The sequence below is a fragment of the Drosophila teissieri genome, chromosome 3L, assembly GCF_016746235.2.
Source record: "Drosophila teissieri strain GT53w chromosome 3L, Prin_Dtei_1.1, whole genome shotgun sequence".
NCBI lineage: Eukaryota > Metazoa > Arthropoda > Insecta > Diptera > Drosophilidae > Drosophila > Drosophila teissieri.
The window spans coordinates 316,263-340,101 of NC_053031.1; the positions used below are offsets into that span (position 1 = coordinate 316,263).

At 47.4% G+C, this 23,839-nt stretch overlaps 4 protein-coding genes across 12 annotated transcripts; 1 reads left to right on the forward strand and 3 right to left on the reverse strand.

The window, feature by feature from the left end:
- Positions 1 to 1,160: 1,160 nt before the first annotated feature.
- LOC122615790 (phosphatidylinositol 4-kinase beta) lies at positions 1,161 to 15,548 on the reverse strand. 3 transcript variants are annotated; one of them, XM_043790898.1, is made up of 12 exons: positions 15,419 to 15,548; positions 8,844 to 10,265; positions 6,957 to 7,068; positions 6,277 to 6,538; positions 6,028 to 6,216; positions 3,446 to 5,923; positions 3,265 to 3,383; positions 3,072 to 3,209; positions 2,734 to 3,008; positions 2,583 to 2,671; positions 2,352 to 2,516; positions 1,161 to 2,289 (listed from the first exon to the last, which is right to left on the reverse strand). In XM_043790898.1, the coding sequence occupies exons 2-12, from the start codon at positions 9,962 to 9,964 to the stop codon at positions 2,102 to 2,104; spliced, it is 5,136 nt and encodes a 1,711-aa protein (XP_043646833.1). In that variant the 5' UTR covers positions 9,965 to 10,265; positions 15,419 to 15,548; the 3' UTR covers positions 1,161 to 2,101. The 3 variants fall into 3 exon arrangements, with proteins under 3 accessions (XP_043646833.1, XP_043646832.1, XP_043646835.1); XM_043790897.1 differs by having other exon boundaries at positions 14,515 to 15,542; XM_043790900.1 differs by lacking the exons at positions 8,844 to 10,265; positions 15,419 to 15,548 and adding an exon at positions 7,166 to 7,414 and having other exon boundaries at positions 1,163 to 2,289.
- LOC122615791 lies at positions 12,553 to 13,287 on the forward strand. Of its 5 annotated transcripts, none has more exons than XM_043790901.1 (3): positions 12,564 to 12,900; positions 12,956 to 13,101; positions 13,169 to 13,287. In XM_043790901.1, exons 1-3 carry the CDS (start codon positions 12,697 to 12,699, stop codon positions 13,188 to 13,190), a joined length of 372 nt encoding a protein of 123 aa, XP_043646836.1. In that variant the 5' UTR covers positions 12,564 to 12,696; the 3' UTR covers positions 13,191 to 13,287. The 5 variants fall into 5 exon arrangements, with proteins under 5 accessions (XP_043646840.1, XP_043646836.1, XP_043646837.1 ...); XM_043790902.1 differs by having other exon boundaries at positions 12,956 to 13,095; XM_043790903.1 differs by having other exon boundaries at positions 12,956 to 13,095; positions 13,172 to 13,287.
- A 1,366-nt stretch (positions 15,549 to 16,914) lies between the features above and the next one.
- LOC122618661 (ATP-dependent RNA helicase DDX54) lies at positions 16,915 to 20,461 on the reverse strand. Its single transcript, XM_043795252.1, has 6 exons — positions 20,396 to 20,461; positions 19,792 to 20,341; positions 18,982 to 19,736; positions 18,639 to 18,914; positions 17,656 to 18,573; positions 16,915 to 17,055 (listed from the first exon to the last, which is right to left on the reverse strand). The coding sequence occupies exons 1-5, from the start codon at positions 20,396 to 20,398 to the stop codon at positions 17,674 to 17,676; spliced, it is 2,484 nt and encodes an 827-aa protein (XP_043651187.1). The 5' UTR covers positions 20,399 to 20,461; the 3' UTR covers positions 16,915 to 17,055; positions 17,656 to 17,673.
- A 212-nt stretch (positions 20,462 to 20,673) lies between these two features.
- LOC122618663 (ankyrin repeat domain-containing protein 50) lies at positions 20,674 to 23,459 on the reverse strand. Of its 3 annotated transcripts, none has more exons than XM_043795254.1 (9): positions 23,436 to 23,459; positions 23,228 to 23,380; positions 22,813 to 23,166; positions 22,532 to 22,744; positions 22,064 to 22,181; positions 21,683 to 22,008; positions 21,528 to 21,622; positions 21,402 to 21,471; positions 20,674 to 21,338 (listed from the first exon to the last, which is right to left on the reverse strand). In XM_043795254.1, the coding sequence occupies exons 2-9, from the start codon at positions 23,327 to 23,329 to the stop codon at positions 20,877 to 20,879; spliced, it is 1,740 nt and encodes a 579-aa protein (XP_043651189.1). In that variant the 5' UTR covers positions 23,330 to 23,380; positions 23,436 to 23,459; the 3' UTR covers positions 20,674 to 20,876. The 3 variants fall into 3 exon arrangements, with proteins under 3 accessions (XP_043651189.1, XP_043651190.1, XP_043651188.1); XM_043795255.1 differs by having other exon boundaries at positions 23,228 to 23,365; positions 23,436 to 23,453; XM_043795253.1 differs by having other exon boundaries at positions 23,228 to 23,449.
- Between the last annotated feature and the right edge of the window lie 380 nt (positions 23,460 to 23,839).

Sequence of the window (23,839 nt, forward strand, 5' to 3'; positions counted from 1 at the left end):
GTTAATTCAATTTTTCTGTTCGCGTTCGTAAGTTCCAAGCTGAAACGAAAACTACCCATAAAGCCGATATTTAATTTAAACACGTCTGGAAAAGTTTGCTACTTACATATGTATGTCAAATTTTAACATGATAAACAAAGACAACGTATCTTTGTTTTTAACGTGCATTAAATCAGGATAGTACCCGTGTTATTTGTTAATTATTTGTTGGGCTAATCCACAATGATACGTCTTCAAAGTTAAAGATACAAAACTAAATTACAACTGAACGACACAAATTAATACACTTATAAATAAAGAATCTAGGTTATTGCATATGAAACATATTTGTTCTATAAAAAAAATTGGTTGATAGTCAATTTGAAATCCTGCGAATTAGCAATTGTTAACTATACAATACAAAACAAGCAAAAAATGCATCCGAACAATTGAGCGAATTTAATTTTTTCTAAGAGAATCACGAATGTATCTTAGTAGTATTTTAGTATCTGGCCAATCTGTTGGCAAGAATTATTTTATTGTCTAATGAGGTGATTGAAAAATTTAAAAAGCAATTTACTATTTAATAGATTTTGCAAAACGAAACGCATTGGTGTTTGCTAAATATTTCTTTTTTAAATGTATAGGAAAAAATTAACAAAACTAAATTCTACACAATACCCATACCTGGAATAAAACCAAACAAATCAACTTTGTAAATAGCTCAAGAATCTTTATAATTCCAAAAAGACCAAATAGTTGGCTTGGATTTATCGCTTGGGCTTATTTACGTTTTGAGCACTTCTAACCCGCAACCAGTTTGTTAAGTTTTAAACAGGCAAACTTCATAATAAAAATATATAAAAACATAAAACACGAAAACGTTTCATGAAAACATATGCCAATAAAGCAGATGAAAAATTTGTATGTAGAGCGAACACTCTTAAGCTTAATCGGATGAGAGAACACATAACGATTCATATAAACTTAGCAACTACAAATATGCCCCATATGCCAAATAAATATATATATATTTATCCATGTTAATAATGTCTTCCCATTGTCATTCATTTTAAAGAGGGCTCACAAATAGAGGGATGTCGGTATTCTTCGGTTAGCAACATCTTTCTGAAAGTATTTACCGGAAACCCAACAAAACACCATTAAGTATTTTCTTGTATATTAATACGCTCATTTATTTTAGTGACATTATTTGATAATTTGTAGAAATATTAATTTACACTCTTAAATACTTGTAGCTAATTTTTGCATGAAAGTTTACTTAAATATACATACAAGTATGTACTTTGAATAGTGCTGCTCACTTTTATAGGCTTGAAATTGTGCACTTTCAGTGCCTAGCTATTGGTTTTAGTACCCTTTCCAATGGATTTATTTTGTATCTCTTTCGCAATAGCTTAGAAGTATATTAAGTTAGAAAATAATTGGGATTTAAAAATTTTCTTTTACTTAGTTAAATATGCAAATACAAACACAGCTGACAGCGACTCAAACATTTCAATTATTTATCTATATACTTGTTAAAGATATCTAAATTTTGTATTTAATAGATCTTCTTAAAGATTATATTGCTGTATTAAAATTCTATGCTGCAGCAGTATTAAGCATATACCCTTATACTTATGACTATATATTGGAATTAGACGCTTTTACAGATATAGTTATGAATTACATAAGTTTAAGTTTAGAAAGGGATGAATAGATAAACAAGTTATCGAAACGTAAGGCTGGTTAGTAGAAATGTGCATATATGTACAGGTAAATTATGAATTTCAAAATGGAATAGCGAGTGTCTCGCGATCTCTCACAGGCAAACTAAAATTACATTCAGCATTTACACTTTCTTCTCTTAAAAGCTAGACAACATACACCTTACGCTAATTCAACAATGAAAACGCATACAACGAACGATTTAAACTACAATAACAGATTAAGGTTTGGTACAATTTCATTCTTTTTGTTTTTTTTCGGTGATAATAACATATTATATAATATACAATAATTCCTTTACAAAAGAGTCAGTCCATTATGTTGGTTACCAGCTTGGCAATTTCTATCCGCTATTATGATTATCCATTTAGATCTTCATAAAAAACCGTTCTCACAATATGCCATTCGTATAGTATTGATAACCGTCGTACAATTTGGTTGACAGACTTTTCAACGAGTCCTGTACAAGCTGTTCAACCTTTCGCTCCATCTCTTGTTCGGTTAAATTCATATGAAAGCGTTTTCGGAGATTCTGTACGGTTCCAGAGCACCCATTCTTGAAGCACGGCAAATGGGCATCTGTTAAATAATGTTATTATTAGGGAAATCTTATTTTTTACGTTTTTTTCTCTCGAACTTACTGCTGCGCATAATTTCCACAAAGTTTATAATACGATCCATATGCTTTCGAGCAGACATCATTCCAACTAACAAGAGCTTATTAAATTCACGCCAGTGCTCCGAGCTCGTGCCACCCATCACCTCAACAAATTCTGGCGTTAGCTTAAAGGGCGACTGTTCGAATCCTGCAAACGGGCAAATTAAATTGAAATTAAGTTATGAGCTATGAGCATGATCTGCCGAATACCTACCTAAGTTTTTAGGTGATATACTTAAAATAAATCCAAAGTCAATGTGTATAATATGCCCATCCGAATGGAAGAGAATGTTGCCATTATGCCTAGAGTAATTGGATAAAAGTCGGTAAGAAAAACAAGTTAACAACAGAACTATTTAGCGTACCTGTCCTTGACTTGCAGCAAATATGAAATTAGACAGTAGGCCGCACAGCTTTGGACGAAATTTTTCTGTGCGCGCCGAAAACTTTCTCCGTTTGGCGAGCCGTATTCATCGATGAAATACTCTTTCAATGATTTGTTGGAGTTCTTCTTAATTTGGTGCAGGGAAACAGTGTTAAGGATCGGCTCAATAAGACCACTATCATTCGACAGGCAGACTATTTTGTACGGGCGCACCCACAAATCCACTTGCTCTTCTTGCCAAATAATTTTGAACATCTGCGAAATATATTTTACGTTGTGAGATAAAATTTTCTCTTGGATAATCAAATTGGTGTATACCTGTAACAGTTGGGTAGCCATTAGTTCTTGGCGTAAATCATCGCCGCACTTTACGATGGCGGAAAGCAACCGCCAGTTTGATAGATGGCCGTATGGCGAGGACTCGCGGATGAGCTTTTCCTTTTCGTGCCAAGGTTCCTATAGGAAGCAATGATTACACATAAAATTCCATTTAAGAATTGAACCCACTCACCTTTAAAGCTGCCGCCGAAGGATCTTCCGGGTCGTTACTGAAGGACTTGGTGTTTTCGCAGCTCAAATTGCTGCAGTGACGCAAGCGCACGTCGCCAATATTGAAAACGATTGGTGGCCCTGTTAAAAAAGTTAAGTGCATTGCTTAGACACGTTTACCATTGAATTGGATGTTCTGTTACCTTGGTCTCGTGAATCGCAGGAATCTAGAGATATTTGTGAAATGGCGTCCCGCTCGCTCACCTTCCGCATGTTAAGGTACTGCGCTGTTATTTCGTCCTCCTCTTGCGACCACACGTCATCTTCCTGGAACTGAAGTCCACCCAACGAATGAACATTGCTGCAGCTGTTGTGTGGGCCAGCATCCCCGCATCCGCCATCAGCTTCTGGTCCTTTTTTCCGGCGGCAGCTTGTACCCTGCTGACTACTACTGCAGCTGGAAGTGCGACTGCAGCTCAGATGTTGGTGGGAGTTCAGGCAGGAGCCATCGAGGTGCTCTTCGCTCTTGGTGTGCCGCAGTGAAGGCATCATTTTTGGAATCAGGGGAGAAGTATATATGTCAGGAATCTCAACAACTTCTACGTATATGATATAGGGGGTTTTATCCTTCGAGTTCAGTACTGCGGTCTTCTCCTCAGTAATACGAACGACATGGTGTGGAATGTCCGAGTACAGAGGTAGCCAGACTCTAGCGGGCAGGTTTTTGTTAATCAAGTTGAGGGACATCCGCAGCGCCGAAGTCTTCTCCGCTTTGGAAGGCCATGAGGTGAGATTTTTACCAACGTTCATCAAAGCCTTCATAAACTCCTTCTGCGGTGACGTCTTTGGAGCTCCACAGCTGCACAGCGTCCTCTGCCCAAGCAGACCATTCACTTGGCCTCGAACCGTCTCGAAGCAGGTGCACCCGTTATCAAAGGCGTGTCCGGAAGTTAAGTCACCGAGGCACAGTTTGGCGGGAGTAGTGGGAAGTGTTTGTGTGGTATAGGGTGGCTGCTGGTACATACGGTGCGATATACTTAGTGTGTGGGGCGAGCGGAAGTCGGCTAGGAGCACAGTGGCATCAGATTGCGAACGGTGGTGTGTCTTCTTGGCAAGGGCGACCACCGACCTCGGCTCTCCAACAGCTCCAGTGCCGGCGGACTTGAGGTCGTTCTGAGCCTGCTTATGCTCCCTTTTCGAGAATATCTCCTTCATGAGCGCCAGCTTAGATTTCCGAGAACTGCTGTGCGAGTTCCCCAGCGAGTCCACTTGATAGTTGTAGGCCTCCAAGAGCCAGAGACACTTCAGCGAGAAGTCAACAGACTTGCGACACCGAATGGTAAGATATGGATCTAGCACCTCAGCTAGCTCATCCATCTGAATGTACATAACAACCAATTGTGGTATGTACAGATCAACCTCCTGGTCGGGAAAACTGAAGATCTTGTTGCCGATAAAGCTGAGAACTCCCGGTTCCTTCGAGTAAAAGAGGTAATGCACAGCAAAGTGTATGTTGAACACTGGCGACTCAAAGAAACGCAAAAGACCGCTTTGGCCTTTCTCTGGCTTCTGGAGCACATCTGACACGGGTGCTTTTTCACTGATGAAATACTTGACGACGCCAGGAACAGGAAGCTTAAGTTTGTGTATCGAGTTGATTGATGAACACTTTGTCAATGTTCCTTCACTGCCTTCACTATCTCCAGGTAGGCGCAAGTTGAGAGTACGTTCCTTTACTTTTAAATCGGCAGATGGATCGAAAGGCAGTTGAAGCTTTGCATTTGAATTTGCAGCTAGCGTTTCCGTAGGCGTGACAGGAGGCGTGCTAACAGCCGAGTTTGCTGCAGCTGCAGCCGCTGCCTTTTTGCTAGAACTAGACGTGAGCAAACTAAAGAATTCCTTCTTTTTGGAAATGTCTGTAGGTGACTTCACCACGTCTTGTGGCACACTGCTTCCTCCATTTGGCACACTTACTACGCTGACCGTCGCAGAGTGATCGGGCTGCTCTTTCTGCTTAGCGGCGTTTTTCTTCTCATGGTTCTCAATAATGCTCTGGGCTGTGCGGAATATGGCGTTCTTGGTGGCGCCAAAGAAGTTCTTAAACAGCACTTGGTCGTTCTTGGTGCTCTCCGTTGGTGTCGGAGTGGCAATCGGTGTTGGAGTCGCCGATGGCGTGGCTGACGCCGTTGACGTTACACTTGGCGTGGACAGGGAATGTGCATCGGCGATGTGGTCTTGGTGAGATTCTCTGTGGTTGGCATCCGGATCGATTTCATTGGGAGCTGTTCCGAGTTCAACATTGATAGCTGCCTGCGACATGTTCATGACGCGATAGCGAGTTCGGGCATCGACGCCAGCATCCACTGTGTCTTCGTTATCGATCTCGTTTTGGGACGGTACGTTGCTCCGCTCCAGGACCTGCTGCTGCTGTCGCTTTTGCTTCCGGGACGGACGCAGGGTGCGGCAGTCCAATTCGGTGGAAGCGGCATGTGGGGGATAGATGCAGAGATGGTCCGGTTGCATAATGTTGTACTCCTCGTCGATGGATGTTGTTTCCATTAGATCAACGCACTCCTCTTCGGCATCGGCATCCGCGTCCATCTCACCCGAATCCAGCGACTCATGTGAGTGGCATATGCGATTCAGAGATATTTGGTCCGACTCTGAGCCACAGATGATGCCTGCAGGAAGGATTAGTGTAGGAATGAGTGATTTTTACATGATCATACAGAAAACAGGAAATCAAAAGGCACGACTGATTAGACAAAAGTTTTCTCGCACTCACCAGAATCATCCGATCCAAGACTGGTAAGATCCTCTCGCTTCTTGGTGCTACCAGCGCTACTGCAGCTATTGTTACTGCTGCTACTGCCGTTGCCTGTGCTGCCGACAATGACGCCGATCATCTCTGGGCCACTGGCCGCAACCGACTCGCTGGATTTTGGCCGCATTCGTAACGTTGGACAGGACTCCACTGTAATCGAACCGTATGGCGTTAGGGAACTGCATGAACGGGAAGAATTGTGAATCTTACCGACGGCACTGGACCTGCAAGCGGCTGCCAAGGAAATCGATTGCTCATGCTGCGGCACAGGATGTTGCACGTTGCCCTTTGTGGCTCCAATCGTGGGCGTGCACGCCGTCGACATCAGAGCCGGCGTGGGCGTGCCTGGTGGGGAGAGGGCTGACGTTACACTTGCCGCTGTCGTGGCAATTTTTGAGCACATAGTCGCACCGAGAATGGACGGTGAGCAGAACGTGTTTTCGCTTTCAGCATTAGGTGATGACACTTCGACCTAAACGGGAGACAGATAAGAGTCTTTTAGACCAGTTTATGGATAGCCTTTGCCGGAGAACATCGAAACCCTGTCCCTGCCTTTGTTATAGTTTAAAGCGGCATGCTGTTATTGACTGGATTCGATAACTGAAAACACACACAAATATTTAGCACTGCTGTATGTGTGTGCAAATTGAATAACAATGACAGCAACGCAATGATAAAAATATAAATAAACAGCTTGTCGCACACAGCCACACGCTCAGTTAGACACTTAGAAACTTTCCAGGTTTTACAGCTCTAAATGCAGGTGTGGGTTTCAAATGTTCGTGTGTGCACCCGCGGCCAACAAGGCAAACGGGGTGAAGGCTGACGGCTGGGTCTTGGGCCTTTGCCTGGGAATCATCTTGGTCGGTGGACAGTGGTACACTACTAACCTCCGGAATGCGTTGCAAGGCACTGTCGAGGCTGCGATTGCGGTGGTGCTGGGTGTGATTGCTGTGATTGTTGGTCACCTGCGAGACGGGCGGAAGCAGTATGCCCATGGATCTGCAAGGAAAGAGCGAGAATTCGGATTAAATTGTGAAAAAATCAATGCATCTGTTGCGGTAACACAGTATGCAAAAAGCACTCATTGAAAACTCACTCAGTCGCAGTTATGATAAGTGAGTTATCACACTTCGCTGCGAGCGATTTGTCTGGACAACAAAGCCCAGCCAGAGGTCGAGTGATATCTGTTAAATTCAATTAGCTGCACTCTCGGCCAGGAAAATACGCGTAGGGCCCAGAACAACGCGCGTGAAACATAAAGAAGCCCAAAACCGAGAGCACTGAGAAGTGAATATATGTATAGGGGGTGGGGAGGAGGGCAAGAACCAGAGACTAGACGGCCAAAAGCTTGGCGATTGCTCGACCCACGACGACTGACTAATCGAGTAACTTTCGCAGCCTTTGTTGACAGCTGGTCGCTGCTGAAGCTCGCGGGCTTGAGCCAAAGCTCCTGGCCACTCGGAGTACGGAGAGTACGGAGCAACGATGACGTCGTCGAAAGCTTCCAGATAGTCAAAAGTGTGCAGAACGAGGGTGGATCCGAAAGTCACTAGCTCACTGCCTCACGTAGTTCAGGTATTTTCCAGCAGGCTTATCGCGCTGCAGGCGGACAGGAGTACCCTATTACGCGAACACCAGATAAGCAATGCCAGTGCGATAAGCGCGCGGTACATTGCTTACCGAAAGGCCCGCCTTGCCCTTACGGAACTCTGCAAGATACAGACCACGACCTTCGGCGGGAATGGAGGTGCGCTTGGCCACAGGTTCAACAATCCCTGGCTGCGTGACGCAAGGCAACAGCAAACTGCCTACGGGTCGTTCCGTATAAAAACCGAAAGGGCTTTTCCGCTGCTGAAAAGCGGAGCACTCCCATTGTGCGGCCATCCCGGAAATGATATTTGAATACGGGACAGCCCATGGGATCAACTGCCTGGTGTCCTACCAACATTCGCGCTCGGTTTCTCTTATTTTTCATACGTGTTATTTGTTTCACAACACTCGGCGATGGGCGCATTCCGAGCATTCCAAGCCACTTAAGTTGTCTCGTTGTGTCAACTATTTACGCTTATGCATTAATTTACCGAGCTTTCGATGCCTTGAACGCTCGCACAGGGGCTTGCCTTCGCGTTGGGTGCGGATCTGCCCATGCTTACGTCTCAATTCCTTCAAATCAAAGGAGTTGCTAGATATATGACGATTTATACAGTACATAGATCATCAGCGGGAACAGGCCCGAACCGCAAAATTGGCGGCACGGGATCGAGAGCGTCCTAGGCCAAGGAGCTTCGGGGTGGGTCAGCTCCGCATCCATGTACGGGTTACGGGTGGGTGTGTAGCCGCACAGGAGCGCTTTGCCGGCGCACGCACTTAACAAAGACAGGGTGTGGCACGTCATCTGCCAGGCAACTCGTGTACATACACACAGCGCGGCCGCAGAGCAGAAGATAGGACTTCAATGGCTCAACTGGGTTTTAGTAAAGCAAACTTTTGGCATTGGGCGCGAGAAATCATTTGAAATGTTCTACGAAATTATTCCTATCGCAATAGAGCTGGGCTACCCACATGGGAATTTAACAAACGGGCTGTAGTTCAATAAAAAGCTGATAAAGTACTGGTTCGATAGGAAAAGATTTTGCCTGCATGCAACCGACTGACGTGTGGTGCGCAGCTTTAGCAATTTAACAAAGAACCTCTTATTAATGCTGGGTAATAAATATCCATCCCAAACCTCTAAAAACTCTACAACAGCAAGGGAGTGACGAAACATAACTCACCTAAAGTCCAAGCTTAAGTTTCTTTGGTGCGTGGAAATACGTTTCGGCGGATTCGCACTTCCCGGAGCTGCAGATGGCGCCAAACTGAGATTTGGTCGGCCGTGCACGGAGGGCATGGAGTGGTTAAACACGCGGCTCAGGCTGAGTCGTGGCTTGGAGTAGCGCGAGTGCTTGGGCGTGCTGGCCGCTGAGCTGGCTCCCGGGAGGCACTTTATCGTCGGCATCTGGCCTCCGATGGGCAGCGTGACGGGGGCGGCCATTAAAAACGCGGGCACGGTACTGCCGTTTCCGTTGCCCAGGTCCGATCCCAGCGAGGAGAGCGTGGTGGTGGAGGCCGAGTGCGGCTCGCAGGCTATGGAGAGCGACGACTGGCTGTGCGGGCTGCTCATCCTACAGGTGGCGGACGATGTGTTGTGCTGACTCCCGCTGGGACTTGGATGGCTTGCCGAGGCGGAGACGGAAACGGAGTCACAGGTGCTGTCCGCCACAGTGGGACTGTGCACCACGGTGCTGTTGCTGTGTTCGCTGGAGCTACTGGTGCTGGTGCAGGCGGCAGTCGAGTGCTCGGAAATGTCCTCGTCATCCGTCGCTGGTGGCGCTGGCGGTGGCTGTGGACACGCCCATGTTTCTGCCACCTCCAGGTTGGCATTGTCGCCAATCGGAGTGCACGGGCTCACGGCATCGACGGCTTTTCCGTTCATGTTCATGTCGGACAGCGCGTCTGTCACGGACAATCGCACCGTCGTGGGCAGGCAGTGATCCACGACATCGACTCCGCTGGCCATTGTGGCCATTGTGGCCATTGTCGCCACTGTCGAGGGCGAACCGGGCTTGCTGACTGGCCTTTCCTCTGCCACAACGACGACGGAGGAAAGGAGCTTGTTGTTTGCATCGATTTCGCGGATGTGGCGCAGGTGCGGGTAGCCACTGTTTTGGCCCACAGGCTTCTTCTTGGCCACGCCGCTGCCCACGCTGGCTATACTGATGCCCACGCCAACGAGTCCTCCGCCAGCATTTTGCTTCGTCTCCACCGGAGCAGTGCCATTCGCCGCTCCCATGGGAGAAGTGCAGGTCGCATTGCTATTCTTTTTACCCTTAAATGCAGATATAACGGAGTTCATTTTGATTTGAATGCGGATAGTCGGATAGTGTTGCGGGCAGATTTCAAGTTTGGCTTCTAATTGCTATTGAGTGTGCTTAATTGGCGACGTAAGCATTTCTTTCTGGCACAACCTCGGAATTGCTTGTTGGTTCCATCGCTCAACTATGAGTTTTTGAGTGAAATGGTTTGCTCTGGGTCATCGGGGTCTTTCTCATCTAATTGCCCTGTCGTCTCCGCTCATTGGCGCGGAATATGTGGCACTCATATCAGATCGTCCTTTTTATAGTAGCTGCTACAGTCGCTTTTCACCCATCGAACCTCTAGAAAGATAAAGAAATTGGTGTCAATTAGTAATGTTCGATCAATTTAATGCCCCTTATCCCAATCTGTGTTTCACATTCAGCCAAACGTAATGTAATTTTATCATAATACACAGTATCATAGTCTCTTGGGAGCGCACGTCTTCCTTTTCCCGAACAAAAACGATTCCAGAAATTGCTCTATTTCAACTTAATTAAAATGTATACGCACACGCATACACATGCAATAGGTAGAGTATTAGAATCGAAGATGCGGAGATGGGGAATAGCCTTTTAAAGTATTTAATTGTACGCCGCCTTGACCCATTTAATCATGGTGTCACGAACAAACGCCGAGCCTTATTTTTTGGTATGTATATCGACGCCTAATACAATATTCTTTTGTTTCCCAGTGTCAAATGGAAGAGAGCTGCCACTTTAGCTGCTTCTGCCCCTCGGCTTAGTCGCCTTAGTCGTCTTATCTTGGTCGGCCACATCGCCCTGCATCCTCGCCCGCTCGTTCATTGGGAAATGAAAATTTAATGAGTTTGTGACCTGACCCCAATTATGTGTGTTAGCCATCATCTGCACTGACTCAATCGCTCGTCCGTTAACTGGTGCTGCCGTTAATTGTCTGCCTAATGGTGTTGCTCGCAGGTGAGTTACACTCTTGTAATCAGTAACTGATTTGTGATCAGCACTGAAACAACACTCTATTACTCCATACTGAAATGGTTCTGGCTCGCTTTTGGCCTTCGTACGTCGGCCAACAGAGGTCTAACTTGGCTTGGAGCAGCTATTCGGCCCGAGCATTCCAACTGGGACCTTTGAATCCACGCTTCTCTGGCCGTGTTTCGTTCTCGGAACGAGATGAACAAGATGAAAGCTCGCAACGAAGACCAAGCTGTTCCACGAACATTTTTTAAGCCATGTGCTTCGTTCAGTGACTCCGATTCCGGCTGCAGTTGCAGCTGCAGCTGCATGCCAGTGGATTAAGTTTCTTGAACAGCTGTGCTGCTGCAGAGGTTTGGCAGCTTAGCAATGTGCTCTCTGACTTTTTCGACAAACTCTAAGTGCACGTTGCACTTAAACCGAGAGCTGCCATGGAGCTAGACCTTTGAGAGCTAACGACGGGTACTGATACGTTAATTAACTGCACAGTAAACCTTTTGTTGCTGCACCTGCAGTTAAGTCGCGAATCTTTCAGGTGGTTGTTCGCATTCTCAGCATATTTCTGCTTGGAGGCGGACTGTATCGCCAATTGTTGCGTTTCATTCGCTGCTTTGAAAAGAGCTTAGATCAACGCAAAATCACTTACTGGGAGCTTCCCTATCTCCAACTCATCGATTCGGCTTTCCCCACGCTCAGCAACGCACTCGTTTGGAACCATCAACTTGGTTTATCAGCGTCCAAGCAAATACATACTAGTATGTCACAGTAAAAAGCAAAAAAAAACCCATTTGGAACTCAGAGGCAGCAGTGCCACCAGCATTCGCAACAAACGCCACGACGCTCGCGCTCGGTTGCAACAGCGAATCTAGAGTTTCACATTCCGCTTCTGTGCGGTTAATAAACCGCAAACTGTTCGAGACTTCGAGACAACGCAGTTAGGCGCAGATACTTTTGCCGCTGCGCAAAGCAGACTCCCTAAGATACAATATGCCGTATGTACATACATATATGCAACGTGTCGGATTGTGTGAACGCCAAACGCCGCTATCAAGGTCAGCCCAATCAAACGGGCCAGTCGGCGAACACACACGCTCGCAAGTATCTACATAGTTGAGTAACTTTTAAAATACTCAAAATACTCAATACACGATCAAAGCGCCTGCAGAACCAAGCCGATAGATCGATGCCATTAAATAATTGATTAAAATCCCTCACAGACATCCGAAAGTTGGACATTATAAGGGCCCTTTTCACACAACATCAATTTTCCGTTGCACTTCAGAGGGGACAGCTGGACAGCTAATCAGCCGCGGTGCTCGAGGAAAAGCCTAATGATCGTTTTTCATCTTCATCCGAGGGAAAGTTGGGTTACACAACGAGTGCATGGCTTGGGGGCGAAAACGCAGGGCTGGCGCCGCCCATTACACGGTTCCACTCTATTCCACATCAATTCCTAGCGAGATATTATTTCTTTATTATATTCACCAATTAAAAATCGAAAGTTATTCAAACTAAGACATCCCACAAAAGCCATTACGAAAGTTCTCCGTTCAGCGAAAGTTACTGGGAGAGGAGTATGACTACCATAAAGTCACGCTCAGAAGCTGAGTCCTAGAATTCTTCAGCCTCAGTTGGCTGGCTCATTGGAGAGGAAGTTGAAATCAAAGCAACCTTCATTGATCATGACAATTCAACTTGGCTTTCTAGTTTGGCTATTACTTTGCGGTTGTATCAAAAGACCGCTTCTTCAGCTCATCCAAATTGTCCTGCTGCACGCCATATGGCGCGTTCCCAGTCGAAAGTGATCCGTGCCGCCTTGGTCGTGGACGACCCGGATCTGGTGGCCTCGCTGCCGTACCTCAACTTCCTTCGCTTCCTGAAGCGGAACTTCTTCCGCAGGACTGACCTGCGCCGCCTGCTCCAGGTGGGCCTCGTCCGTTGGAACGCACTCAGCGATGCCAAGAGGAGGTTATTCAAACCAGAAGTAAGGCACATCCACATCATTCCATTGACTCCCCATTATTGCTCCCCATTCGCAGCGAATCTTGGCCCGTGTGGCTCGCAGGAGAAGGAATAAACGACGCCGCCGATTACTGCGCCGTTATCGGCATGGCCAGAAAGGTCGTGGTGCAGTGCGTCGCCCCATCTACGACAAGCGTCCTCCACCGGGACGCGGCAGGTGCAAGTAGAGAGTAGCATTCAATGAAAATATACATAACACATTCAGCTCTTTTTGCACTCTCCTTTTTCAGAAGGAAAGGAAGGCAAAGCTGAAGGCAAGTAGTGAAAAATCAGACTTCAATTGAAAGTATTTGTTGGATTGTTAGAAGGTAGCATTTTGAAAATAAATATTTATTTGTATACAAAAGTATTAATACTGATATTGTCGCGGAAAGCGAAAATGTGTGCAACCTATCTTGCCTCATAGCCTACGATCGGAATCTGGATGCCGGAAAATGTGCCATCGGCGAGACAATTCGACAAGTCGTCTTTGTGTGCCAATATATAATTTATAATTTGTAGCTTCCGTTTGCTACGCAAACAAAGCAAAAGCAGCCACGAAAGCAAGTTGAGAAACAAAAATAGCGACTCTGACCACAACTAGTTTTCAGTGTTCAGTGTTCACTGTTCAGTTTTCAGTTTTAAGTTTGGCCTGCGCTGACGAACCTGACTTCGCGCTTTTGGCATGATTAGTGGATCTAGTGATCGGAAACCAATCCAAACTCGTTGCCTCTTGCTTTGAAAATTCCCGTTTCGGAAGTTTCAACTCACCAGTTGCTTACTTAACTATTTGGCAAGCGTGTAGCCACTCAACAGGCGGCGGTTGCAACTCTTATGTCAAAGTTATCGCCACTCGAAAGAGTAATTACAGTTTAATTACAATCCACCGCTCACTGGAGCTATTCCCGAAGAAAGACTCTCCAAAGTCTTCCAGCTGGGCGACCAGCAATCTTGGTTGTGCGATTCGGAAAGCCCCGAATCGAAGTCAAGCCTTGCTAAGCTTGGCTAAGAGGAGATTTGCGGGGCAGGAGATCGGGCTCCCCTTTGTGCTCTGCTCTTTGTTGCCGTATGTCTTCCTGTCCACACTTCGGTATTCGGTACTCGCCACCAACTACCATGCGTGGAACTACCACTGTTCTGCGGAGGGTTCAACGACTCGAGCACGTTGGAGACCTCGGTGGCCCTATGTTAGACGCAGCTTAGTCTCGAAATCGATGGCTGCACTGGTGCACTTGTGGTCACTTCATTGCTGAACTGGGTGCGAGTCAATGAACCGTCCCAAAAGTAGAAGAGATCAAACACGCCTGTTCGAAAGGCTGAATGCGGCTAAAGATAAACCCAGGCATTTAAACGAAAGGTCAGGTTTCCGTGTTCCCGCTCCCGCTCCCGTTCCCCTTCTTCCCTCTGCCCGAGCATTCTTTTACCCGCATTTCGCCGAGATACCACGGCAATCCCCGATGCGCAAGAAACTGAAAACAATCAACAAGGGCGGGCTCGCATCCGGATATGAACGTAGTGGCGATAGCGGCCTTATCAACGACCAGGCACACCACTTCATTCCATTTCATTTCATTGATTCCAGAGTAGGAGTACTCACAGTGTCTTCATATCCAGTCGGTGCAGAGACCAGAGAGTGGAGAGCGGAGAGTGGAGAGTGGAGAGTGGAGAGTGGAGCGATGCAATTTGCTGGGTATTGAAGACTATGCCAACTAACGCGAATAGGCAGAGCATTCCACTTTCACTTGTGGCTTTCGCGTCGCAGCCCTATGCCGATGATTATTATCACCGTGGAAATGGGAAGGCGCCGCCGCGACACCTTATTGTTGCTCACTTGCTCGCGATGTGCCTTGCGCTCGTTTTAAATGTTGTTTTCCAGGTGAGCGGCACGCGGACACGGTACGCGGTATACTGTACACGGTACACGGTACCAGTTTTGCCCAGCAATAAACAATTGAATTTTTAAGTTGCACAAGCACCAACACAGGCACCCACACAGACACGGTTACAACTACAACACTACGAGAGGGCACCACTACCAGCGCGTACGCGACTTGCAAAATCTCGTTTCGCTAGTGTGCGTGTGTTTGCGAGCAACGCTGGCTTGGTGTGCGTGCGAAAATTCACCCGACGAGAAATCACAATTCGACGACACTTGTTTCAATAATTCAGCAGCATTCTGCGTGCTTCCTTGCTTTGCCTTGCCTTGCCAGTCTCGGTCGCGGGTCGATCTCAAATCTCAAATCTTAAATATAAACAAGTTGTACACTGACTTTAAGAGGTGGGCGAGAGGGCTGCGGGTTGCGGGCTGCTCTGCTCTGCTCGCTTCGACCGAGGGGCGAGACACACACACAGACGCACAGGCAGAGCGACGTCAGACATACACACACACAAACACACGCGCGAAGGAACAAAAAGAGACGCGCCCATAGTATGTATACATCGTCAATGCACAAGGATGCACAAGTGAGGCGCCGCGTAATCCTTTGGCCTGTGTTTATCACCTTATTATGCACAGCTGCAGCACTGCTAAACGATCGGTAATCCACTTCTGCTCTCTTTGTGTTCCACTACAAAAACAAATTACGCGACGACCGGACGTCTCTACACACGTCCAAAGCAATCGACTTTTTTCTTCGAATGACGCGTTGCTCGGCGAGTTTGTGGGCACTCGGCGCTGTCGCGAGTAATCCCTAGCGCGTCATTCTGCCTGAACCTACGGTCACACTGTACAACGACCACTTAAGTTCAATGAATATACCCGTTACTCGTTGAGTGAATCGGTTAACCCGTTACTCGTAGAGCAAGCGGATATACCAGATTCGTTGAACGGTATTTAATCGGTTTCAGTAACCGATTCGAAACTTTGAAACTAGCGAACTTTTCGTTTTTGAAAGTATCTCTTTCTTCTGCTGAAAATATCTTTCTTTAAAGCGCATGCACTCCACATTTCTGGTGTGAAACCTATCACCCTACTCTGCTCCGTTTTCGTTCCATCTGGTGACGGCATGAATTAAATAATTTGTTCTTAAGTGACGCTTAGAAGCATTCCTCGGCAAATTGTGCAATTGTCTGAGCGTCCCAAATTAGAAAATGCATGATAAGCCATTGGCCGCCTTCAGGCATAGTCATTTAATAGCACACAAGCCCACAAGCCCACATGTTCAGATCTCAAGGCGTAGATTACGTTTTTCCGACCGGACAGCCACAGCCTGGTTCTGCGTGAGTTCAACAATCTCTAAATTGGTCGTTGCAATGTAAATTGTGCTGCAGGCCACTGCGATTGGTCTTCTTCCCCTTCCCCATCCCCTCCTCCATCCCCTTCGCCTGGCGCAAGCCACATTCATTTGATTGACTTGAATTGGCTCTCCTCGGATATGATCGTCCGCTCGAAATGTTTGGCTGGGATGCGGACGGACAGCTCGGGTTTGGTTTTCCATTTCACTTCCCTTAAGTCCGCCATCTGTATTGGAATCTCAATTTATCTTACATTAATTGCACTGGAAGACGACTATCTTTCTCTACCCGAATGGCTTGTATCTGGGTGCAACGGATATCTCTATTAATCTACCAACCGAATTTTCCGAAATCAGATTTCAGTGACACTAAAGAAACCCGGGTTTCGAGAAACATACTCCGTAAGTACGTCCGGGAAATGCTCCTAAGCAAGTACTTAGAAACATCTCGTGACACATGGGCCTATTTTGTGCGTCCCTCAACTGCAGAATGAGTGAGCAGGAGGTGATCCTGTCCCAAGCGCATGTGGCATGTGACGTGGGGCGTGTGGCATGTGGCTTCTACCACTAGTTTAATCGACGGCGACTGGGAGAGTGCGAACTGGTCCAGGGGGAATCGCGCGTTGTAAATGGAACCATATGCGCTCTCAAAGTATTTTTGGAAAACACGAAACCAGCGAAAAGGGAGGTTTCCTTCGTTCAATTGAGTTCGATTTGGTGCTAGATGATTGGATGTCATTGTCGCCACACCCAAGTCTAAAAAGTGTAGTTCATCGTTTATTGTGTACTATTGTAAAAACACTCTACATCCATCCAGTAAACAAATATGGGGAGTGTTTCCTTCGGGGAAGGCGACTTGTCAGAAAACTACCCATGCGCCAGTTGGCTAAACGGTCCCAATGTTTCTGTGGATTGAAAAAAGGAACAAATCAGTCGCGGCAATGCTGGCCTACGCAATTCAATTTCGATTATGTGCATTTATTTATGTTTAAAGTAGCAGGGAGCCAGTCAATAACGTGACTATCTACGTATCTGCGGGAAGCGGCGGCAGTGTGATATTGCAATTGATGCAGGCACGGAGCTGTTGAGAGCAGATCCGTAAACACCGAGATGCCTAAGTGCTGGCAGCTGTTTCTCTTTCCACTTCGTGGGCGCAGGCAGAGCGCAGAGCTCGGGTGGGGGGCACACGCACAGGATATGCGTGTCATCAGACAGGCGCACCCGAATCCGAACCCGAGCCGCAGTAGGTAGGCCCTCGCTTGACCTGCGCAGGGCGAACACACCCATGGTGTGTGGCACAGCTCTCGGCACGCACATACTTCGCCCTGTTCTATTTGGGTCACGTTTGAACGGAGGACTTAGGTAGGACCTCTGAACAGCACGTTTCACTTTTGACTTTACAATTGGCTAGGCTGCTACCAGCACATTCTACCGCTTTGGTTAGGAACAATTTAATTAATTGCCCACACTGAGAAATAACATGTAACGTGTAAAATGGCACTAACCTGCGTAGAAACTACTTCCTACTTCCTTTTCCTGGAGCCACCCGTTGATTGAGCTTTGGGGCGCTGGGTTTTCCGCATGCTGCGCTTGCGGTTTTCGCTTTTCCGCTCCGCGTTATCCTCGTTGCGCTTCTTGATGAACTCCAGTCGCATTCGGGACTTGACAATTTGCTCGGGGCGACGCATCTCCTTGTCGTTGCCGGTCAGCCGTTTCTTAAGCTCTAGTTTCAAGTTGTGCCGTGCGTGGCGACTGACTGGGTAGCGCTGGGCGTGGCTCAATGGATTGGCGTTCTCGTCATCACTGGCCGCATTCTCGCGCTGCAGCTGGTCCTCGATCTTAGACTTCTCCTTCCACTCGGCGTAGCGACCTGTTTTGAAGGAGGCAGGAATCCAAGCACCGGACTCGGTCCGAATTTTGTTGGCTCGCGGATCCTGTACAGAGACCATTTTCTTCTTAATTCGGTCCCACTTCTTGAGCCCAGGCTTGTGCTTCACGTCCTGGGATGGGTTGTGGTCCGACACCGAGAACTCGGCATTCTGCGCCTGCCGCTCAAAGTTGTTGATGGCCAGACCATCCTCTGTGTGCTTGTCCGCCGACTGGTAGGGCACATAGTGGTCCTCGTCCTTGCTGTTTATCTTGCGCTTCTTCTTCTTTGGCTTATCCTTGTAAAGGGCGTCCATGTTCTGCAACCTCTTGGGTGCAACGACTTTGTTGAAAGTGCTACTGATAGCTTCCTCGTCGGCGGTGGGCATTCTGTCTGAGCTCGGGTTTAGCGCCTCGGTCGTCTTCTTTTCCTCGTCGATGTCCTCTTCGGCGCGCTGCTGCCTGAACTTGCTAATTACCTCCGCATGCTGCAATCGTTTTTCCTTCATTACGACGAACTGCGTCGATTTCTGCGTGGTGTTCAGTTCAAAAACGGTCTGAAAAGCGCACAATTACTTGTAAGAGAGCGGAAATGTGATCGCAAAACTGTTGATAAACTCACACCGCCAGGTCGGAAACTACGCATCTTGACCAGTATATCGTGCTTTGCCTCCTGCAACTTGCGCTCCGTGGCAGACACCTTGGCCTGCGACTCTGCTGACTGTCCACTAGCTTCAGCAGCCTTGGCGAGAGCAGGCGCAGCGTTGAAGAAATCCTCCAGTGGCTTGAGCGCAAAGAATTTGATTTTCTTTACGCGCGCATTCGCATCCGTGGAGGCTACTGGCCGGGAACTCAAGTACTTTTTGTAGGCGTTTTCGCTGGTGCGCAATACTCCGGCCTGCAGAAATACAAATATGCGAGACTTTAGAACTTGAAATCTGCAGTGCATTAGAATTCAAACTTACAATATGGTGGCTTTTCTTTATATCCGTCACTGTGAGGTGCTCTTCCTCGAGCAAGTCTTGCGGAATGGTCCCCAACGCCGAGCTGTCGTGTATATTGAAGGGCCTGTTCAAGAACAAGTGCAGATCCAGTAGATGTGCCGTGTCGTCCGTGGATACAATGGAGTATGCGGTTCCTGTGCGACCAGCGCGAGCGCAGCGACCTACCCGGTGCACAAACAGTTTCGGTTTACCCGGGAAGTGCAGGTTCACCACAAAGTCCAGACTGGGAATGTCAATACCACGCGCGGCCACGTCCGTGACGATCAACACGGACACCTTCTTGTTCACAAACTTGGCGGTGTTTATTTTGCGAGCAGCTGGATCCAGGCTCGAGTAGACGGACGCGTTGGAGATTCCAGCCTCGGTAAGTATGTACGAAATGAGTTCCACATGGTGCTGCGTACCGGCGAACACCACGGTTTGCGACTCCACCGGAATGACATATTTCAGGAGAACCACCAGTGCTGTGTAGCGGTCGTCTGGTCGACAGTAGAGAAACTTTAGAGCCAGTGCATCCGGCAGCTTGGACTCGACGTCTAAACGAATAAGGACGGGGTCGTTCAGTCCGGCACGCGCGAACTCCACTAGCAGCTTAGGCAGCGTGGCCGAGAACATGACCGTCTGCCGGGAGGACGGCAGTCTGTGCAGCGTTTCGTTCAGTTGCTCGCCGAAGCCCATCTCAAAGAGTCGATCGGCTTCATCAAACACCACGTACTCTAGGTAAACAACAAAATGATTTACTGCTCTCACGCTCCGGAATTTACAACTCACCTATGGAGTTGAGCTTCAGGTCCATTTCCACACACAAGTGGAGAAAACGGCCGGGCGTTGCGACAATTACATCTGGACACGTATGGATGGCCGAGAACTGCGAGTCCATGGAGTCGCCTCCCAGCACCAAAATGGTCTTCAGCTCCATAAAGCGGCCCAGCTCCTTGATGAACTTGTACGTCTGCACAGCCAGCTCTCGCGTGGGAGACAGGACCAGGGCACGGGCTCCCTTTGTGGGCTCGCGCCTCTGCAGCTTTTCAAACAGAGGAATCAGAAAGCATGCCGTCTTGCCGGAGCCGGTCTTGGCCATAGCCACCACATCGCGTCCCTCCAGGATCAGGGGGATTGTCTTTCGCTGGATGGGCGTGGGCACCTTGTAGCCCCGCTTGGTTATGCCCTTTATCAGCTCGAAACCCAGGCCCATGGACTGGAATCCGCCACTCTTGTTCTTCTTTGACTTGGACTTGAGAATGTCGGCGCCGCGGTCGCTGGTGCCCCCATCGTTGTCCAGTGAGGGAAACCCTGGTATTTCATCCGCCTGCTTTTTACGCTGCCAATGCGAAGTATTTATTGAAAGCTAGGGAATTCAAGAACACTTTCTTACCATTTTTTTATTTGTTTTGAATAAACACAACACGTGCAAAATCGATGACTATTCCCTACTATCGATAACTCCATAGAGTGGGCCACACCGCTATATTTAAAATCGACTAACGCCACAAGTTTATCCGCTCAAAATACGGCAGTGCAGAATGGATAATGTAACTGTTATTTGAATTCATAATTTTAATTCTTAATAGCTTTGATTTGCATTGCTTCAAAACGCATATAGACGCATAGTGATATCAAAATTTATTAAATAAATGCAACGTCTGTTCCAAGTGATGGATTAAACATGAATTTTTAGCACAATATATTTGTATCTACATCCGAATTTGTTGAATTTCTCTTAGCAATCAAGTTAATTTGGTTCCGATAAAGAAATGGTATGAAATAGTCATTTTGCTGAATGATTTACAAATGCACTTGGCTCACTATCCTAACAATACCTTAATATACTTACATCAAACCTATCTTAGCACTAACTAAACGTCCTCTCCAAAATCCAAGTCCGCCTCCGACTCCTGCACCAGCACCATCTGCTCCAGGCGGTCTATGCGCCTCAGCATCTCCTCCTTTTCCCGCTGAAAGGAGTCTGCTCGCCGCCGCAGTTCTTCGTTCTGACGCCGCAGCTCGTGGAGCTGTCGACAAATCTCCGAGGAAGTGAGCAGCGGCATCACGTTCGGAGACTTCGCCGTCGGCTGCTTCGTCGCATTGACGATTGCCTTGCTGGGTGCCGCCCCGTTGTTTGCTGTACATTGCCCGGATCCTGCCGAGAGTGAAGGTCGCAGCTGAATGGTCTGGACGGTGCCCACTTGTCCCCGAAGCGAACTGCCGGACGCGGGATGGTTTGAAGGCAGTGGAGCTGGGATGGCGGCTTCGTTTAGGCTGTGTGAGTCTTCTAGCAAAGTGGGCTCCAAAGGTCTTTGCAGAGAAGGGAGCTTTAACTAAATATAGGGAAAGTGTTAGCAGCGTTTAAGTTGTTTCTTTGTAATCCACCTAGTATTTACCTGTCGAGCCTGCAACTGGCGCATGTTGACTAGCTTTGTGCCATCGGGAAGCTGCCGCACCATTCCAGAGCTGTCAATAAGTCAAGATCTATTATATTTCTGTGAGATATGCAGCAATCAACGTACCTTGCCAACGATGCGGGTATTTTCTGTAGGGACTTTGGCTGGTTGTCCGATCCGTAGAGTTTCTTAAAATCAGTCAACGAGATTATGCGTATATTCTGCCCTCAAATATTCTTCATTATAGGAATTGGCAAAACAAGACAATGAAAACCTTATACCTTGTTCTTGGCAACCCCCGCCGGCGAGGAAAGATCCTTCTGCTTGATGACATTCATGCGAATCTTGGGATGAGGGTTATTAACATTTGTGCGGAGAGCAACGACCGATGGCCGGCCATTTCCGTTCATGGATTGCTTGCCGCTGACGCCCGATTTTGTTTCGTGCAGCAGCATGCGTCCACCTTCCGAGAGGACAAGCTGGCGTCCGTTCTGCAACGCGGTGTTCAGCATTTCTTTCGAGGCCTCGTCATCGTTGTCCTGCACCATGTCTGCGATTCCGTGCGTCTTTAGCATGTTGAGCGCAGTGTTCCGCAGCACGTTTGCATCTTAAAGCAAAAATAGGTGTTCATTCCTTTGATGTCATATAATTGAGTAACTTACGGCCCCGCAGGTTTTCCAGGACATCCATTCGTTCTTCCACCGACATTTCTCGGTCGTCTATGTTTTTAATTATTTCCGGCTCATCCATTATTGAGCTGACAGCTTCACTGGTTTCCTTCTGCAAATCGAGAGGGAATAAATGATCAATTTCATTGTTTCTGTGGGCATCAGCAGTACGAGGATGAGAATTTAGGTTATAGGTAATAATTTGTCCTTCTGCAAATCAATAGTGGATTCACAATTGGTTTGTAGGTATCAGGATTTGCAGTCCAAAATTGGGAATGTTAGAAGTTATTTATGGCAACCAAATACAAGTGGTCGCAAGTACATACTCTTGTCTTATGCGTTTGTTGCTGAAGATTGATAAGCGCAGCGTGGTAAATAAGGGACAGCCAAACAAAACGTGAGTAAAACCACATATTAAGTAACAAATATCGGACTTCAGCGAAATCCTGCGAGCTCACTCACCTCCGATTCCTCGTTGAACTTTTTACTGGCCTGCGCCTGCCGTGCCGCTTCCAGCTCCGCCAGCACATCCGCTTGTTCCGTGTACACGGCAAGTCCGATCGGCGTCTTGCCGAATTTGGAAACCAAGGCGACATCTGCCTGGCACTTGAGCAGCAAGCGCACAATTCCCTTGTGCCTTTTCTCAACCGCCCAGTGCAGCGGGGTCATGCGAAGCTGAAAAGGGAATGTTGGTTCGTCATGTTGGGCCACTTGTTATTGAAACACCTTTCATGTGTTCTTACCATGTCGCGGGAGTTGACGCTGCACTTTAGAGCTAGCAGCAAACTGACAACCCGCTCGTGCCCGTAGTAGCAGGCCAGGTGCAGCGGCGTTCGGTCCACCTTGGTCTTGGCGTCCATGTTAATGCCGCCCTGCAGAAGGATTTCGCAAATCTCCAGCTGATTGTTCATGGCGGCAAAGTGAAGTGCCGACATACCGAGCCAGTCGGAGGCGAAAGGCGCTCCATGCGCCAGCGCCGCCTTGACCCCCGCCACATCGCTGTCCCTGGCGCACTGGAGCAGCTGTTTGCCCAGGTCCACGCATGTGGCCGGCCCCAGCAGGTTCCCCTTCTTTTGCTGGACATCCCCTTCGGTGCGCTGTAAAGTGGTCGTTGGCTAGTTTAGCTTGGCTTATAAGCGGGGTTACTGCGAATCTTACGATCTCGTAGTGCATCAGGTTGGAATTGGAGTTTTCCATGGGGTAGACATGGCCGTCCGCGCGGAGAGTAGCAACAACTTTGCTGGCGCCGTGACTGTGCATTTTAGCAGACGAACACTTTCGGCGACCGGTGAAGGACTATAATTGGCATTACTGCAATAAGTTTATTGAGCAAAAGCTAAGAATGGCTTTAATTATGAATGTTTACGTTTTTAGATCTCCACTGTGTGACCAGACGAAGAAAAGGCGTTAAGCTCAACTATCGCATGAAATAGTTTCTGAGATGGTTTTTGTCATTGTACCAGTCTAATATTATGATATATTTAAATATTTGATTTTCTGATTGACTGTTAAGATATCCACTAGCAATGTCATTAATCAGAGCTAGGCCTTTAGGGCATTTACATGAGCTACGAAGGAAAAATAAAATAGAGATAAATTTATTGGTATATACCAAAAGGGAGAAATGGGTATCGATAACTTCTGAACCAAGCAAAGGTCACACTTTAATTTTATCGAATTAACAGTTCGCGCTTTTTAGACTTGGGGCACGATCTGTGCTAAGTAAAACAAATTTTTTGGCGCGGTTAACTAGTAAATGTGCAGCGGGCT

Bases quoted from the DNA above. Each gene is read 5' to 3' on its own strand.
- LOC122615790 (XM_043790898.1), bottom strand. From the start codon at position 9,964: ATGAACTCCGTTATATCTGCATTTAAGGGTAAAAAGAATAGCAATGCG. The intron at 5,924-6,027 runs GTGAGTGCGAGA...TCCTTCCTGCAG, and splicing joins TCTTGGATCGGATGATTCTG to GCATCATCTGTGGCTCAGAG. The intron at 2,517-2,582 runs GTAGGTATTCGG...GCCCGTTTGCAG, and splicing joins TATATCACCTAAAAACTTAG to GATTCGAACAGTCGCCCTTT.
- LOC122615791 (XM_043790901.1), top strand. From the start codon at position 12,697: ATGGCGCGTTCCCAGTCGAAAGTGATCCGTGCCGCCTTGGTCGTGGAC. The intron at 12,901-12,955 runs GTAAGGCACATC...CCCCATTCGCAG, and splicing joins GGAGGTTATTCAAACCAGAA to CGAATCTTGGCCCGTGTGGC. The intron at 13,102-13,168 runs GTAGAGAGTAGC...CTCCTTTTTCAG, and splicing joins CCGGGACGCGGCAGGTGCAA to AAGGAAAGGAAGGCAAAGCT.
- LOC122618661 (XM_043795252.1), bottom strand. The intron at 18,915-18,981 runs GTAAGTTTGAAT...GTATTTCTGCAG, and splicing joins TAAAGAAAAGCCACCATATT to GCCGGAGTATTGCGCACCAG. The intron at 18,574-18,638 runs GTGAGTTTATCA...TGCGCTTTTCAG, and splicing joins GTAGTTTCCGACCTGGCGGT to ACCGTTTTTGAACTGAACAC.
- LOC122618663 (XM_043795254.1), bottom strand. From the start codon at position 23,329: ATGCACAGTCACGGCGCCAGCAAAGTTGTTGCTACTCTCCGCGCGGAC. The intron at 22,745-22,812 runs GTAAGAACACAT...TTCCCTTTTCAG, and splicing joins GCGTCAACTCCCGCGACATG to CTTCGCATGACCCCGCTGCA. The intron at 22,009-22,063 runs GTAAGTTACTCA...TTTTGCTTTAAG, and splicing joins CCTGGAAAACCTGCGGGGCC to ATGCAAACGTGCTGCGGAAC.